The sequence below is a fragment of the Doryrhamphus excisus genome, chromosome 10, assembly GCF_030265055.1.
Source record: "Doryrhamphus excisus isolate RoL2022-K1 chromosome 10, RoL_Dexc_1.0, whole genome shotgun sequence".
In the NCBI taxonomy this organism is placed as follows: Eukaryota; Metazoa; Chordata; class Actinopteri; order Syngnathiformes; family Syngnathidae; genus Doryrhamphus; species Doryrhamphus excisus.
Genome location: NC_080475.1, coordinates 14714289 through 14732308, shown reverse-complemented (window position 1 = coordinate 14732308; position 18020 = coordinate 14714289). Strand labels below are relative to the sequence as shown.

General features: G+C 41.7%; 1 protein-coding gene and 1 long non-coding RNA gene across 7 annotated transcripts in view; one reads left to right on the top strand and one right to left on the bottom strand.

Annotated features, from left to right (window-relative positions):
* The window catches only part of LOC131137171 (uncharacterized), a 20494-nt gene extending 7723 nt beyond the window's left edge, over positions 1 to 12771 (bottom strand). The window contains exon 1 of the long non-coding RNA XR_009131861.1: positions 12336 to 12771. This is a non-coding gene — a long non-coding RNA (uncharacterized LOC131137171). The remainder of the gene's footprint in view (positions 1 to 12335) is intronic.
* The window catches only part of mgll (monoglyceride lipase), a 21799-nt gene continuing 14806 nt past the window's right edge, over positions 11028 to 18020 (top strand). Inside the window, exons 1-3 of one of the 6 annotated variants that reach the window (XM_058084788.1) lie at positions 11028 to 11198; positions 12357 to 12501; positions 15000 to 15039. In XM_058084788.1, coding sequence (XP_057940771.1) covers positions 12453 to 12501; positions 15000 to 15039 — 89 coding nt within the window. In that variant the 5' untranslated portion in view covers positions 11028 to 11198; positions 12357 to 12452. Of the gene's footprint in view, positions 11199 to 11235; positions 11444 to 11496; positions 12502 to 14999; positions 15040 to 15090; positions 17615 to 18020 lie in introns of those variants that run through there. The other 5 variants (XM_058084785.1, XM_058084786.1, XM_058084790.1 and 2 more) reach the window with 5 other exon arrangements.

Here is an 18020-nt window from a genome sequence, read left to right as displayed (position 1 = left end):
AGTCCTCACCACTAACAAAGATCAGTGTGTCAAGGACAGAGGACATATCTGCTTCGATTCAGGTATCTGTTCCAGAAGAGACCTCTGGAAAAGGACTGCTTTCAAGCAAAAAGACCTTTAAATCTGAAGAAAAGGACGGTCCACTTCCGGAATCAACTCTACCTGAATCAGTGCCAGTTACAGATCACGTTTTTAGACCCGTACTGAAATTGCAAACCATTCTGGACGGATATGTTTCTGGACCACAAAGGCACAGAAAGACTGTAACTACTGTTACAGCAGAGACGCCCAATCCTGCGCCAGTTCCTCATCAACGTGACCTGTCTGGTCTGCTGCCAACAATAACTGAATCCAGATCAGAGACTACTCAATCTGGTAGAGAAGGAATACGCATATCAATTGAGACTGTATTACCCGATTTTGAAAATTTATTTGAACCACCACATGAAGAATGCCTATTTGGAAAAGAGAAAGTAGAATCACCTCAGCAAGACATGATGGTGACTAATATAGTAGATTTATCTGTAACGCCACTACCACACAAAGAGACCACTGAATATGATACGAAGGATGTATTCGAATCAAGGACCCCGCCACGACATGGGCAAATCCCTGTATCAGATACAGATCATAGTTCTTTACCAGTGACCTTTACAGATCGAGAGATCACTCTATCTGATCAAGAGGGCCTGCCAGAATCAGAATCATCTCCTCAGAAAGAGTCTGATTCAAAGCACTTATCCGAAACTGAATCACTTCATGAACTGACTGTGTCTCATACAGAGGACTTGCCACTACCACCACAAATCACTATTTCTGATACAGACACAACCAGACCACAGCTATTACCAGAACAAGAGAATTTCTCTGGATCACCGCCTTTGAGACTAAAAGAATCCCCTTTGTCCATGACTGAGTCTTCAGGATCTGTGGCAAGGCTACATGCCGAAATCCTTGTTTCTGATACAGACAACATGTCCGGAACACAGTTATTACTAGATCGAGAGAATTTATCTGGATCACCGCCTTCAAAACAAAGAAAATCATCTTTGTCAGATACTGAGGAGCCAACAGAACCAATCCCAAGTTGGTTTGAGGAACAACGGCAATCTGAACAAGAGGCAGAGATTCAGTATGAACTGAGCTTACCAGAAGCTGCAAAGTCACCAAACAAGACCTCTGTGTTAGGTCTAGAGTTAGGTCCAGATGTAGGGCACATATACGAAACTGCCCTACATTTACATGGAGGGATTACTGTATTTGATACAGAGGACCTCGCTGAACCAGTGCTAATTACAAAAGATATATCTGGACCAGGGCCACCGCAACAAGCAGAGAAAACTGTATGTGATACAGAAGACCTGACAGAACTAAAGAGCATTACGGATGATTCTTGTGAACTATATGCAAATATAATAGATTTAACCGGAACACTGCCATCAACTTTTGAAGGAACCACTGTGTCAGATACAGAAGACCCATCAGAGATGTTTTCAACTACAGAGCCATTCTATGGATCTGCCCAACATCAAGATACATTATCTGACATCGAGGATCTGGCTGAACCAGTACCAAATGAAACAGACATGTCTGGACCTGGGCCACCATTACCACTGAAAGAGAGTACCGTGTCTGATTCTAACCTATTTAATTTACCAACAACCCCAAAAGATACTACAATGGCTGACACAGGCAACAAAACAAGCCAGGGACCATCCCAGCACAAAGAGGCCACTTTTTTTGACATAGAGGACTTACCTAAACCAGACACACTACCACATGCAGAGGTCACTGCAGATAGATCATCATATGAAGATACACATGTGTCTTATATTGAGCATGTTCTTGAACCAGTGCCTAAACGTTTTTCTGACACGGAGGACATTTCTGATACAGACGTCACAGATCTAGAAGATCCATCTCAACTGATTCCACCACAACAAAGTATTTTGTTTTCTGAGCCTACTGTATCGCAATCCATGCCACAAATGGCGGACACTGCACAAGATGTGCCACCATCTCAGAAAGAGACTTCTGTGTCAGATATCAAAAGCATAGCTGGACCAATACAAATGTCAATCAAAGAGCTTTATGATACAGATGATTTTTCTGGACCACAACTTCTGGCACAGGATGAGATCACAACATCGGTTGTAGATGATCTATCTGAATCAGTAGCATCACCACAGAAAAAGCCCTTTGTGTCTGATATCGAAGAATCATCTAGATCATTGTCGTTGAAGACTTGTGAGTCTAATTTAGAGAACTTTTCGAACATTGGAGAAATATCTGAACCAGTGACATCATCAATAATAGAGTCAAATGTGCCTGAAATAGATGAACAAAGTGCATTGGTGCCATCGCCACAGAAGGAAACCACCTTGTCCATTGAAGAACCTTTGCCGTCAGCTTTCAAGAACACCCTTCTGTCTGATACAGAGGACACATATGGAACAATCTCACTACCAGATGATGCCGTGGAAGTGTCTGAAAACTACGTTTCTGATTTTGAGGATGTTCTTGAAGCAGTACCATCACTAAAGAAAGAAACCGAAACTGTGTTTGATACACAAGTCGTTTCTGATTCCGTCCCAAATACCACATCACCGCATGGAATCTTTGGCTCAGATGTGGAAGATGTACCATCTCTACAAAAAGAGACCATTGACTTTCATACAGAATGTTCAACTCGACCAGCGTTATCACTACAAAAAGAGACCGATGACCCTGATACTGAAGATATACCTGGACCAATGGCATTTCCACAAAAATACACTGTTGACTCTGATGCTGATGATATAACTGAACCAAAGGCATCACCACAGAAAGACCCCATCGACATAGACACAGAAATCATAATTGTACAAAAATATACAATTGAACATGATACTGAACCAATTGGGCCACTTCTAACCCCACAAATAGAGAACTTTGAGTTGTACACAGAACGCATTACTGGACCAGTACAATCACCCCAAAAAGAGACAATTGAGTCCGATACAGAAGACCAAAGTGGACTTATGCCATCACCACAAAAACAAACCAATGACTTTGATTCAGAAGACCTAAGTGAACTGCTGCCATCACCACAAAATGAGATAATTGAGTCTTATACAGAAGACACAACTAGATGGTTTCCATCACCACAAAGAGAGAACTTTGAGTTGTTTACAGAATATCTTACTGGACCAGTACAATCACCACAAAAAGAGACAATTGAGTTTGATACAGAAGACCCAACTGGACCTGTACCATCACCACAAAAAGAAACCATTGACTTTGATTCGGAAGACCTAAGTGGACCACAAAATGAGATAATTGAGTCTAACAAAGAAGTCATTGTTGAATTAGTACAACCACCACTCAAGGAGACTATTGAGTGTGATACCGAAAACATGAGTGGACGATTACCATCACCACCAAAATATACCACCAACTTTGATACACACATAACTGGACCAGTGCTCTCCCCACAAAATGGTTCCATGGTTCCATCACCAGAAAAAGAGATAATAGAGTCTGATACAGAGGACATCACTGGACCCGGACCATTGCCACAAAGTGAGACTACTGAGCCTGACAAAGAGGACATAATTGAATCGGTGCCATCAGCATCTAAGGAGACAATTAAGTCTGACGCAAAGGACATTACTGGACCACCACTATCACCACAAAATGTGTTTTTACCACAGAAAGAGAACATTTGGTTTTATACAGAGGACACAACTGGACTGTTTCTAGCACCGCAAAGGGAGACCATAGAGTCTAGCAAAGAGAACATTATTGAATCAGTGCCATCGCTACAAAAGCAGAGCACTGAGTCTGATACTGAAGAAAACACCGGACCAGTACCATTTCAAGAAAATAATACCATCAACTTTGATAAAAACATAACTGAGCCAGTGCCATCACCACAAAAAGAGATTATTGAGTCTGATCATGAAGACATATTTACACCAGAAAGAGACATATTTAAGTCAGAAATAAAGGACTTCACTGGACCAGTGTCATTACCACAAAAGGAGACCACTGAGCCTGACAAAGAGAACATTACTGAGTCAGTGCCATCACTACAAAAAGAGACCAGTGGCTATGAAACGGAAGACATAAGTGGATCAGCGTCGTCGCCACTAAAGGAGACCATTGACTCTGATACAGAAGACATAACTGGACAAGTGTCATTGCCACAAAATAAGACCTATAACTCTGACTCTGCAGCTGACATAGTTGAACCAGTTCCTATACCACACACAGAGATCACAGCATGGGATACACAGGACTTGTATAAACCAGCGGAATCACCGCACAAGGAGTCTGAAGTTGAGGACATTTCTGGACTTGTTATATCATCTGTGAATGGAAGTATTATTTATGACTTACAGGATATACCTGATCTGGTTCAATGTACGGAGGAATTATCTGAACCGGTAACATCACAAGAGAAAGAAAGCAGAGAGGACATAACCAGAGAAACACAACCACAAGAAGATACCATTTCTCAAGTGTCATCAGCGAAAGACATTGCTGTGTCTGATACTGAGGACTTATATGAACCACTTTCACTGGACCCCAGGACCACAGGACCACTGTCGTCACCATTTGAAGATAGCACTGTGTCTTATGGAGGGCATTTCTCTGAACCCATTCTACTACCATCTGGTAAGATTACTGTGCCTGATACAGATGAAGTACATGAATCAGTACTATTACCACAGAAGGAGGCTGTTTTGTTGGGTACAGATGATCGATTTGAACCACTCCTATTACCACCATCTGTGTTCAATTTTGAAGACTTAACAGCATCAGGTCATTTACTCCAGGAAGAAATCATTGTTTTAGACACTGTAGAATTACCAGTACCGTCACAGCAGCAAGAAACCTCTGATTCTGGTATTGAACTCTCATCTGGAATTATAACATCACCAAAGAAAGACACTGTATCAGATTACTTATTTCAACCACTCCCTAATGCAGAATGCCTAACTGAAATGGGAAACCCATTGACTGATACAAATGAATTTCTATTCAAACCCGTCTTTGATCCAGAAGATGGACCTAGTCCACTACCATCACCAGAAAAAGAGATTTTTGTGCGTAATACAGAAAGATCTTCCACACCTGTACCATTGCAATGTACACGGGACACTGTGCTTGAAGAGGACTTATTTGTAAATGAGATCACAGTTTTTGATCCTGAAGCTCAACCTGACCGAATGTCATCAATGGATATAAAACCCTCTATGTCAGATATTGAGAACCTATTTGGAACATTTTCTGAAGAACTTGTGGAGACTTCAGCTGGTAGAGAAATCCAATTCGAATCAGTATCACCACACATAGATAATGAGAGTTTATCAGGTTTAGTTCTATCACCAGAGACTGTTTCTCTGGTGATCTCTGGAGCGCAGCCTTATGTGTGGGATGCTGAAAACTTATATGGCCAAATTCCACAAATGCATGCAGATATCACTGTGTGTGATGCAGACCCCATAATTGAATCCGGACCATCTGCACACCCAGAAACCCTTGTATGTGATATAGATCTCACTGCACTGGTATCGTCACCAAAGGAAAATATAATACAGGAGGAGATATCTGGACCAGGCCCAATGCCATCTCTTGTCCAAAAGACAAATGTGTCCCATTCAGAAAATTCACATCAGTTTGTCAAATCACCATCACCTGATGAGGAAGTACATACTGAGGGCCTGCCTGTACCAGCAACACCACCCAAGGGACCAATATCTCCACATGAGGAATTCAAACAATCCCCATACCAAGAGACCGCTGTATCAATGTCAGCTTCACTCCTAAATAGTGAAGAAATATCTGAGGATTTAGCTGGACTTCTGTCGATGTCAGTACAAGGAACCTCTGTGTGCAATATTGTGGATCTATCTAGACCAGTATCACTATATGGAAATATTACTGACTGTGACATAGAAGAACTTTGTGAATCAGTGCCATATCTATCCCCAGTCAACAGTATAACTGAACCAATATCATCAATACACATCATAACCAATGCATCTGATCTCGAGGAGCCACCATCGTTACCATTCCAAAAGGGCACTATGCCTAAAATAGATGACCGACTTGACCCTTATAGAATGAGAACTGAATCTGATACAGATGAACCACTTTTGTGTGATACAGAGGACCATTCTAAAAAAGTACAAGATACAAAGAACGCATATGCCCAAGTACCATCACCTCGGCAAAAGACTATTCTGTCTGATACAGAGGACTTACCTAAACCAGATACAAAAGATGCATCTGTCCAAGTACCTTCACCAAGAGTAGTGATTATTCCATCTTATACAGAGAACCTGTTTCAACCAGGATCAAATACAAATGACGTATCTGTACAAGTACCAACACCACAAGAAGTGATTGATGCAGAGGACTTATCTGAACCGGGACCAAATACAAAGGATGTATCTGTCCAAGTGGCATTGTCACACAAAGACAGAGGTGGATTATCTGGAACTATTTTATCAGCAGAGCTTAAGTATGTGGCATCAGATTCAGAAGACACGTTGGGGCTTGTCTCAGAGGACTTATCTGAACTTCTGCTTTCTGCTGACACTTCATCAGATACAGTGAACCTAGGTAGACTAGTTCCACGTATTCAGATCACTGAATCTGATTCAGAATACCCGTACAAATCAGTAAACAGAACTGTATGTGGGACTGAGGACTTATCCAGACCAAGAACTGCATTTGGGTATTTAATTGATTCATCGTCAGTAAAGGAAACCTCAGCATCTGATTCTGATGACCTCTTTCATCCAGTCTCACGAGCTGAAAGAAAGACCCATTTGTCAGTCTGCAAAAAAATTCCAACACCACTTCGAAAAAAGACAACCATGTACGATACAGACAGCAGTTTTGAACAAGCCCAAAAACTGGATGGCATTTCTTCGCCATCCTCATACAAGGAGACTCTCGAGTCAGATACTGAGTATATTTCTAGTCCTGTGCTATTCCAACCACGCAAAAGGACCAGGGTATATGATAGTGACAAGCTTTATGACACAATATCAACCGAAGATTATTTCTATGATTCTATAACATCATCATCATCCAAAGACACATTAGGGTCCGATAAACAGGACTTACCAGGACCTGCCCCACTACCGCAAAGACCTGTTTTTCATATTCCACGACCAGACACAATGCCACCACCACAAGATGAGAGGAGAAAGAAAAGACGGGCATTTTGTCTTAGGGTCCCCAATCAAAAGGAAGTAAAAGACCAGTTGGGTTTTCAACCATTCCTGTGCAAAGGTCCTCAGGCACCAAAACTTAAAAAAGGTTTTTGTGAGGAGTTGTTGAAAATGGAAAGCAAAGGGACACAGATTCCTGAAAAACCAGACCCGCTTACTTTGTCTAAAGCCTATTCACAAAAACAATCAAAGGGGAAGCTGCCAAAAATGATCAGTTCTACTTCACCCCCAAATGATCTCTTGTATCCTAAACCGAAGAAGAAGCATCAGAGTATTAAAATCGAGACAAGTCCTATGTGTGGATTAAGCCCTCCTTGCAGGCTCAGAAGAAGGCAGTTTGTTGCTCAACAATTAACATCATCCTCAACAAAATCATCAAAGTCATCTACAGACTACCCACAAGCCAAACAAGGAACAAGTATACAACCTGCATCAAGCCCAGTGGCTGTGCTACATGAAAAGATCTTTCTATCTTCTATACCTCGACCAGAGCGACCAAATCATAATCGAAAACTCACAAGACGGGCTTTTACTTACAGGATCCCCAATAAGGAGACGATAATTTCTCCATATGCTGTGAGGTCAGTCGTTTTACCGCTCCTGCACAAAGCCCCAAAGGTACCAAAATCAGGGAACGCCAGCAGAGATAAACATTTTGACTATTATGGGCCTTTACCGCCAAATACTCAATTTGGGCCAATGCCACCAGCACATCGAGAAAGAAAAAAAACAACACGGCCATCATTTTCAATCAAGATCCCCGAAAATTCACTTGCCGCACGGGTCCAAGGGTCTCAAACCTTTGACCAGTCACGTTCAACACATTACCCTGTTCTGCACCAAACTTCACAATCACCATTTGAAAGTGTCCACTTTCCACCCATCGGCAATCTATATCATAAAAAGAAGTCTGTTGGTAAAAAATCGGACCAGCCCATAAACCAAACACGGATAAGAGCAGGCTGGTGCTCGGATACCAGAATGACAGAACTAAAGCCATTGCCCAAGACCCATCCACTGTCTCCATATAAGACCAGAGGAACTGTTCGAGAGTTCAGGAGACCAAAGGTAGAGACCAAGACTGTGGGCATTAATGCACAAGCAAGGGAAGGACTTTATGGTGGTCAAGACCTCATTCCTCTCAAAACAAAAACAGGATCAAGGAGTCTGGGATTTGCAAAAAAGGAAGTAGCGTATGGATCTGACAAACGTAGTCAGTACAATCCCAAAGGAGGAGTGATAATCGATAGAGAACTCGTATCACTGAGACCTAAGAGAGAACCAAGACAACATATGGGAGGGTCTGACTTTCGGGCTGCATTCAGGACCAGAGGAGAAGTTCTTGATCAAGACATCCTTCGACTGAGAGCCAGCAGTTTGCGGGTAGCAAAAGGGGTCGGACCAGGATCTGAACTACAAGCTCCACACACAAGTTTTGATCCCATGAGATTTAAGGCAGAATGCAGGCGTCAAGGAAGAAAAACTGAGGCAAAATCTGTGATACATCCTTACAGATACAGGGAAGGAATGCCTGCTGATAATACCATGCCACTGAGACATAAGGCAGAGTTCTTGACAAGTAGGACTACGCCATCAGGGAGACCCATACTTGGCACTGGCAGCGGTAGGAACGCACCTTTGCCAGACACTAAGAAAACTTCAGATATGGAAAAAGTGGCTCTTGAGTCCTCAATGATCATGTGCTCCAACTGTGGCCATACTGCCTCTATGACTCAGTGCACACATGTGATGATGGGATGTCCAAAACGCGGTACAGGGACGCCTCAGGAATGCGTGGGTCCATTAAATAGTGAGAATGCTGCTAGGCAGACACTGAAATCCAAATCCACGTTCCCCACCCCTCACAAAATGTTAACACACAAAGTGGGTTCAGTGGAAAGTGACACATTCAAGCAACTTAAGTACACACCTTGAACTTTGCAACGACGGAACCCTCAGAAGCACAAACGCCAAACACCACATACCTCATTTAGAACTGTTTTGAAAGGTGATATTATTTATTTTCTGATATGCATCCTTTTTTGTATCATTTAGAGATTGTTGCTGTGCAAATAACCACATTTACACAATGTGTTGATAGAATATTTCCATATGTGCTGGACATGTTAAAGCCAATTTTGCATTTTTTTATTGTCAATAAAGTGTCATGATTATTGTTTCATATTTTGACTGGTATGATTTAATTTGGCCTCGGAATAGGAGCTGCCGAGTCAGGATCTCATATCAATGTTAATGGTAATGGTTTTATTTCATTTGAACATACATCAGATTACAATTGAGTGCATCCCATAATCAGTTCACAGTTCCACGTGTCCAAAAGGAGTAGGAAGAAGCAAAGCTTATTAAATCCTACCCCTCCATCTGGTACTTTTACAATCAGTAACTGTTATATAGTTTTTTGGGGGGGGGGTTGTCATATACCAAAGTACAAGGTGATGTGACCATCCAATGACATAATGGGTACCATAGTAAGTGTCAATATAGTGATATATATAGCACATCATGACTGGTTCAAGACTCTTCATCCTTGTATTTAGCAAACATCAACGGCTTGTATTGTTTCTTGAATTGGCTCATCGTTGTGCATTGTTTGACTTCCTTACTCAATCCATTCCATAGTTTGATTCCACATACTGAAATGCTATGGCTTTTTAACGTAGTCCTAGCATATAAGTGTTTCAAATGTAGTTCTTCCCTGAGATCATATTTCTCCTCTGTTGTAGAGAAGTATTGGATGACATTTTTAGGTAATTGGTTATTTTTAGCCTTATGCATCATTGTAGCTATTTGAAGATTAACTATATCAGCAATTTTAAGTATTTGTGATTTTAGAAATAAGGAGTTAGTATGTTCTGTGTAGGCGGCATTATGAATTATCCTTATTGACCTTTTTTGCTGTACATTTAGTGAGTGAAGATTGCTTTTATAGTTACCCCATATTTCAACACAATCAACAAATAACTAAATCAGTACGTAATTTAAGTCCAGACTTTTAAGTCCAGATCTTTAATTTAAATCTACCATTGAGAAATTACAGCCATATAATCTCCACTTCTTCATGGGAGGCAGTTGTAAACAGAAACATCACATGGGCCGACATGTGGGGGATGCCCTATAAGTAAGTCTGAGCTACGCTATCAGGGCCACTATGACACTACTCTTACTTTCATTCTACTTCTTAGCATATTTCCACAGCCTTTCAGTCAAGCTTCAGCTTCCATGTTCAGCTCCTGTGTTTATTCTAAATCTTGATTTTCGTACTGTTTTAAAACGTCATTTTGAAATGTTGGAAAATCCTCACAAGGGTCACGGGGGTGCTGGAGCCTATCCCAGCTGTCTTTGGGCAAAACGCGGGGTACACCCTGGACTGGTGGCCAGCCAATCACAGGGCACATATAGACAAACAACCATTCACACTCACATTCATACCTATGGACAATTTGGAGTTGCCAATTAGCCTAGCATGTTTTTGGAATGTGGGAGGAAACCGGAGTACCCGGAGAAAACCCACGCATGCACGGGGAGAACATGCAAACTCCACACAGAGATGGCCGAGGGTGGGATTGAACTCGGGTCTCCTTGCTGTGATGTCTGCACGCTAACCACTCGCCTGCCGTGCAGCCGTAGCTTTAATTAAAAATACATTAATTTAACATGAAAAAATGACATTACTTCACTGGCTTGACATTCCTATTGCTTGTTTAAATAATAGCGTCAGAGAGAGAGAGAGAGAGAGGCAACCTAGGTCATTGTGTGTGTGTGTTTGTGTGTGTGTGTGTTAGACGGAGTACTTTAGGTTGATCCCAAAACAGTCACTGGCCTCAGTGTGCCCTTGCTGAGTGCACAGAAAGGAGCATCCACAAGGAGCGGGACAAAAGAGGCGGACCAGGACAAGAGAGGATCCGAAAAGAAGCTTCTACTTCCCCGCAGACTCTCTTTCCACCTCAGGTCGGTTGTGTTTCTATCATCTCCACGTTTTCACAAAACTTATGTCCACGTTGCATGTGCGTGCTTTCATCTTGTTGTGGACTTTTATACCATTATGACGACAAGACACAAGAATCACCCCCCCAGTGCACTTGTTGTGCCGCAATGGTGCTGTGCGCGCATCCTTGCAAGTGCAGACGCTAAAGCAGCCTGCCATCATGTCTTGCACGGTGCGTGGAGGTGGAACATGTCGAACTCCTGCCAAGGTATGATGCGCTTGCTGGGACTGACAGCAAATAAACGAGCTCAGTGTACGATTGCGCGTTGTTTTAATTAAGTAAAAAAAAATTCGTTTTAAAAAAATGCTCGCCATGAGTAGTTCACGGGCAACCTGGTTTAGGGAGTACCAATATTAGGGCTTGCATGTAATCCGATCATATTCCAGATAGGAATAGCTTCACTGCGAGCTATTTTTAACCACCACGTTGTTCTCTTACATTGTTGTGTAGTCAGTGTAACACTATGGACGTGTCAATGTATGTCAGTTGACATGCTGCATCATTGGAGCCCTGACACAACACACATATAGACATCCGTGTACTTGTTTATGTTTTTGTATTGGAAATTATTAATACTAATATTTAGGCTTTTGGTTTGTTATGTTTGGGGTAGCTGTATATGAGTGGTTAAGGGTGAGACCTGCTGGGGGGACGTTACCAGGATCAATGCTCCTATCGGTAAGGGCATTTGCACTCATGCCCTTAAGCAAGGCACCCACATTAGGTACTGGTTTACTTAATGTTATTAGCAGTGATGCATTGCTTGTGTTGTAAATTCGCCTGTGGAGTTGTCATGTCATGCCCAAATCTAAACTTTGTAATGATTTTAGATTAAAATAGCGTTTTTCTTTTTTGTTGCTTGTAGATCATGTGAGGGGGGATGGAGCACATATGGTCTTGTGACGTACGTTAGTCGTTGCAGTGTGTGCGTTAGGATTATGATCAAGGCGAGCCTCCATTTAAAGTGAACACAAGCCTTTTATTTTCGCCTCCACGGAGACCAACTAAAACATCCACGGGGCGATGAACGCCTTGACCGCCGCGACCTGCGTGCTCGCAGCTGGCCTCGGTTGCTTCCTGTACCGCAGCGATGTCTTACTGTGGCTGCTCTCTCCGGCAGAGCCCCCCCTTTCCTCCATGCCCGAGCCGGGAGCTTCTCCTCGGCGGAGTCCGCAGGGAGTTCCATACAGCGACCTCCAGCATATCGTCAACGCCGATGGATTGCACCTGTTCTGCCGCTACTGGGAGCCCACCGGCCCGCCAAGGTTGGTCAGTCAGTGGAGGTATAAGAGGAGGGGCGAAAGTGTTGCCTTGGTGTTGTCTTACATAAATGCAACGCTTTGATGTCCTTTTATATGTGCCTTTTATCTCATTTGTGGTGGTGCAGAACACAGGTCACAGTTTGTTAGGAATAATTTGTGCATAATTTGATGTCAACATGGTAAAAACAAAGCATCTATCTTATATGTTTGGAATAATTTGTGCATAATTTGATGTCAACATGGTAAAAAAAAACCCATCTATCTTATAGTTGTCTTATTTGTAGATTGTAGAAAGGTATATTTCTTCTCTATGTAGAGTATTTGTGTAATTTACTAACATCCTGACGATGATATCTGTATGTTTAGCTATCTATCTACCCAATATGATCCAAGATGGAGCTCTAGATTAATACCTATCTTGTCAGGAAGTTGGTATCATTGTATCATACTGTATCATCAATCAGCCAATACATAGATCTTATACCCATCCAGTCGCAAAGCTAGTAAAAGATTGGTAAGACACCCGTGTAATCATAATATTGGGAAAATAGGATTCTCTTTGAAGTTCCAAGACGCATTTTACATTTTGCCAACTTTGGAAGCATCTGACAGACCGGATTCAAACAATCTATGGGTCGGATGTGGCCCCCAGGCCCCAGTTTGCATATACCTGATCTACACAGACAGCACACCCGTGTAATCATAACATTGGGAAAATAGAATTCTCTTTGACGTTCCAAGACACATTTTATATTTTGCCACTTTGGAAGCATCTGACAGGCCGGATTCAAACACTTCATGTGTCGGATGTGGCCCCCTGGCCCCAGTTTGCCTATCCCTGGTCTAAACTTGTGCACATGGCTCACACAATGCATTTGACCACACTCAAGAAAACCATGTGACCACCACTTGTAATAGAGTCATATTTCTAATCTGTCAACCCAAATTACTGCAGTTGCCCTTTTTGCACAAGTGTGCATATGGCTGCTGTGGCAGGAAAAAGGAAACACAGATGTCGCACATAAACTCATGTCATTAAATGCGGTGTGACAGCACAGAAGATATGACAGAATGTGAAGGCCCACAAAACATCTGGAGTCAAGAAGATATGCAGAATCTTTTTTTTTTTTTCCCACCGCCTCAGCACATTGTTGACTCATCAACTGAAATGATGTCTGGGTAATTACATCATCAAGCATGGTGTTTGCATGTGTGGGTTCATTCTGCTGACGTATAGATAATACACCAATATGACATACAGTATCTACTCTATGTCTTTATGTTGCAATGCAGCTTCCGTAAGCTTAAATAGAAACAATCTGTTCCATTGTTAAATTATTATTGTTATAGAACCATAATTAGCTGGTTTGCATGGGATAATATTGGTTTTATTTTTTTAATATTAGTTTTTAAAAAATGCATATTGAGCAAATTTGACTAAATGAAACATTTTCAAGCATAATAATGATTAAATTAACTCATTTATTCATTCAGTAATTTTCTACCGCTTATCCTCACGAGTGTTGCGGGGGTGCTGGAGCCTATCCCAGCTGTCTTGGGGCGAGAGGCGGGGTACACCCTGGACTGGTGGCCAGCCAATCACAGGGCACATATAGACAAACAACCATTCACACTCACATTCATACCTATGGACAATTTGGAGTCGCCAATTTTGGAATGTGGGAGGAAACTGGAGTACTCGGAGAAAACCCACGCATGCACAGGGAGAACATGCAAACTCCACACAGAGATGGCCGAAGGTGGAATTGAACCCTGGTCTCCTAGCTGTGAGGTTTGCGTGCTAACCACTAGACCACCGTGCAGCCTGATTAAATGAGCTAAAATACAATATAAAATACAAATAGTTTAAGGGGTGAAAGAATGGTGATGTAAGTGTAACCTACATTGGCCACACCGGACTTGATTGTAGGGGGGGTACTGTTGCGGACCTATTCCAGGTAAAAGTCAACTCTGAATCACCAGCGTCACTTTTTCTGTAATAATATTAAAAAACATATGTAGAAAGTCGTAAACTATTGAAAAGATTTTGATTTCTTAATTCATCACGGTCGGGCCTGGAACCAATTAATCGTGATTAACTATAGTTGTTTATTCTTCGGCCAAAGTCAGCTGAGATAGGGTCCAGCATACCCCTGCAACTAATGAGGTGTTATATCTTGCAAACTAACCAGCAATACAATGAATGTCAACCCCCCCCCCCCCAGTTGGCAGCAAATATTTGATTCCCAGGAAGCTTAAAATAACTAAATGCCTTAGATGCCTTATACGAGTTACGACTCTCTCACTCAAGGCAATTCACTTTCATGCAAGCATGCAAGTGAAAACTGTTAGATGTCCTTCGTTTATTGCGGTTAATTGTTTCCAAGCCAGTGGTGTATCAATATTGCTGAGAGCAGTAGCCCTGTTTACCTCTGCTTATGCATTCTTTTGTCTCCTTTCTCTCTCTGTGTGTGTGTGTGTGTTATCCAACACTGCTTTAGAGAGTATATTGATTCTCCCATTGGGCGCTTTAGTCAGCATGTAAGGAAATTCTTAGCTAAGCATCAAAGGTTTTAAAGACAGAACAGGTTTTTAAACAAAACAGAAGCTATGCAGTCAAATTGCACCCTCAGCTCCACCCTTACCACTCAGGGGTGTGAGTGTATTTTGCTGATCATAGAATAATAGGGTTAACTCGCGAATACATGAACCGTAATATGTATTTGTCATTTTTGACACTGAGATTTCAGTACGGTACAGAGGCGTACCGAGTTCCCATGCCGAAAACATTCATAATGAAGTTAGAGCTGCAATGATTAATCGATTAATTGATAATTAATCATTATCCAATTAATCAACAACCATTTTGGTAATGAATTATACTGTAACTATGCTGATTTCAGCCGCTCAAGTCTTACCAGATTTTAATTTCGTTAGTCATTCTTCATGTTTCAGGGAAAACCAAGACAGTCACACACATCAGCTTTGACTTTGGAAAAGAGCAATCAACATTCTTGCCTCTGTCTGATATCCTGCAAGGCAAACCACTGCAAACCGTGTGCAACCCAAGTGTTATAAAGTCCGGCCCACTAGTTGTTCCACAGTTTAATAACCTTGAACATACAAGCTGGCGTGTGACACACAACCTAACCTACCCACGCATGATCTTAAAAATACGATTCATGTTGGAAAAACCCTCCAGTGTGGCTGAATTACAACAATTCTGCAATGATGAGCGAACCCAAATCCCTCCACAGCACAACTCATTGTATGTTATCCCAAACGCTTGATTGCAGTTGTTGCACACATGTCTTGATTGTTTCATTATTATCTTCAACACTAAAATTGTAATGAGATGTGCTGGTAAGTGGTGATAGCATGCAATTTTTAGATCACTGCTATCCGCTAGTTATCCCAAACGCTTGACTGCAGTTGTTGAACACACGTCCTGATTGTTTCATTATTATCTTCAACACTAAAATTGTAATGATGTGCTGGTAAGTGGTGATAGGGTGCAATTTTTAGATCACTGCCATCCGCTAGTTATCCCAAACGCTTGATTGCAGTTGTTGCACACACATCTTGATTGTTTCATTATTATCTTCACCACTAAAATTGTAATGAGATGTGTTGGTAAGTGGTGATAGGGTGCAATTTTTAGATCACTGCCATCCACTACTTATCCCAAACGCTTGATTGCAGTTGTTGCACACACGTCTTGATTGTTTCATTATTATCTTCACCACTAAAATTGTGCTGGTAAGTGGTGATTGGGTGCAATTTTTAGATCACTGCCATCCACTACTTATCCCAAACGCTTGATTGCAGTTGTTGCACACGTGTCTTGATTGTTTCATTATTATCTTCAACACTAAAATTGTAATGAGATGTGCTGGTAAGTGGTGATAGGGTGCAATTTTTAGATCACTGCCATCCGCTTCTAAATGCGATCCAAGCTGTAAGAGAAACCAACCAGTCAGGGTAATGAATTGTTCTGTCCAACAACAATTAGGGAAATTGAAACTGTCACAGCACACGTAATTATGTAAACGTCACATACGATATTTGTACTGTTTTGATGCCTGGCATATATTTTGTTCCGTATCAATGCACACTTGGACTCAAGAGTGTATGCAGGTCAAATACTGACGTGTGTGGAGTGTAAATATTTTTCACCTGAGTGTAGCAACGGACATGTGCTGAATGTTCAACACACAATGGCAGCACGCTATCAAGATGTACGTATGGTTGCCATGTTTTAACCTACTTTTTTGGAAACATAGTTTTTTTGTTATTTGGCTACATTTTCCCTCTTATGATATTATGTTTAGGATTTTTTTCGTGGTGTCTGTAGGAGGGTTATACTTAGCATGGACAACAAGCAGAAATATGAACACATAACACACGCTTATTTTACTGTGATGCACCTGGATACATTTCACATATAAACACTGAAAATTGCCTATTTACAATCCAAAGCCACTGTTACATGTGGACTTGGGCTGGACCCCAGATGCAGAGGAAGGAGGCGGTGTGCAGGTAAAATGCAGGCTTTTGGGGGCTAAACAACAAAAGCGGGTGGTGTACATCAGACGATATAGGTGCAGAGAGGGTTGCCAAGTCTGCTGGTCTCACCACAGTTTTGTATACATTTTGATGCCTTATAGAGGTTTTATATATTAACATAATCTTTGTATAACTACTCTCTAGTTCACAAGTTCATTCCAGAATTCTCACAAATTGAAGTATGCTTCACTGTTTTTGTCTCTCGTTGTTTGACTTGTTCACACCTTAAATAGACACGAGTGGTTAAAATCTTGTTAAAGCAGTGTGTCACTTGAAGGACATAACAATAACATCATGAAAAGCTGCTGCATCGATTTCATTCCAACGATACCTCATGAAGACCAGAACAAAAACTACAGTATTATGTTATCATCTTGGAAAAACATACATAAAACCGGTTGAATGAGATAAGTGTTGTAGGTCACCAACCTCTGAAAGGCCCCTTTCACGAGAACCAGGAAGTGGGTCAAAGGTACCAAGCTGGAGGGGGAGGAGCCTGAGCAATGATTGACAGAGCCACTAACAGATGTCCAACTGAGACTTTGAAGTGGTACGTAGTGTGGTCAACAAGTCATATGTGTACGACTAGCACGTCTAGCTCATGGTGTGTAAAGGGGTCAATTCTTATGCTGACTGACTGACTGGGGTTAACTTCCTTCCCTGTTTTGAGTTTGTGTTCCCCCCCCTGCTTGTTTTACTCTTTAAAGAGTATGGCCTCCACAAGCTGCAGGCCAGTGCATGAAGAAGACAAGATGATTTGTGCAAGGAACAACTGCAGCCGCAGTATTGGGTGAATGTCTCACTTTACTGCAGTTTTCTAAAAATTATTTACTTTTGTGCATTACACTAAGCAGACAAAGATGTGGGTGAGCTTCTCTGTACCTGGGAGAGATGAGGGAGGAGTTTGTCAATGTTATGGCGCTAGAAGAAGCCAAAAAGTTATTAACGTGATGGAT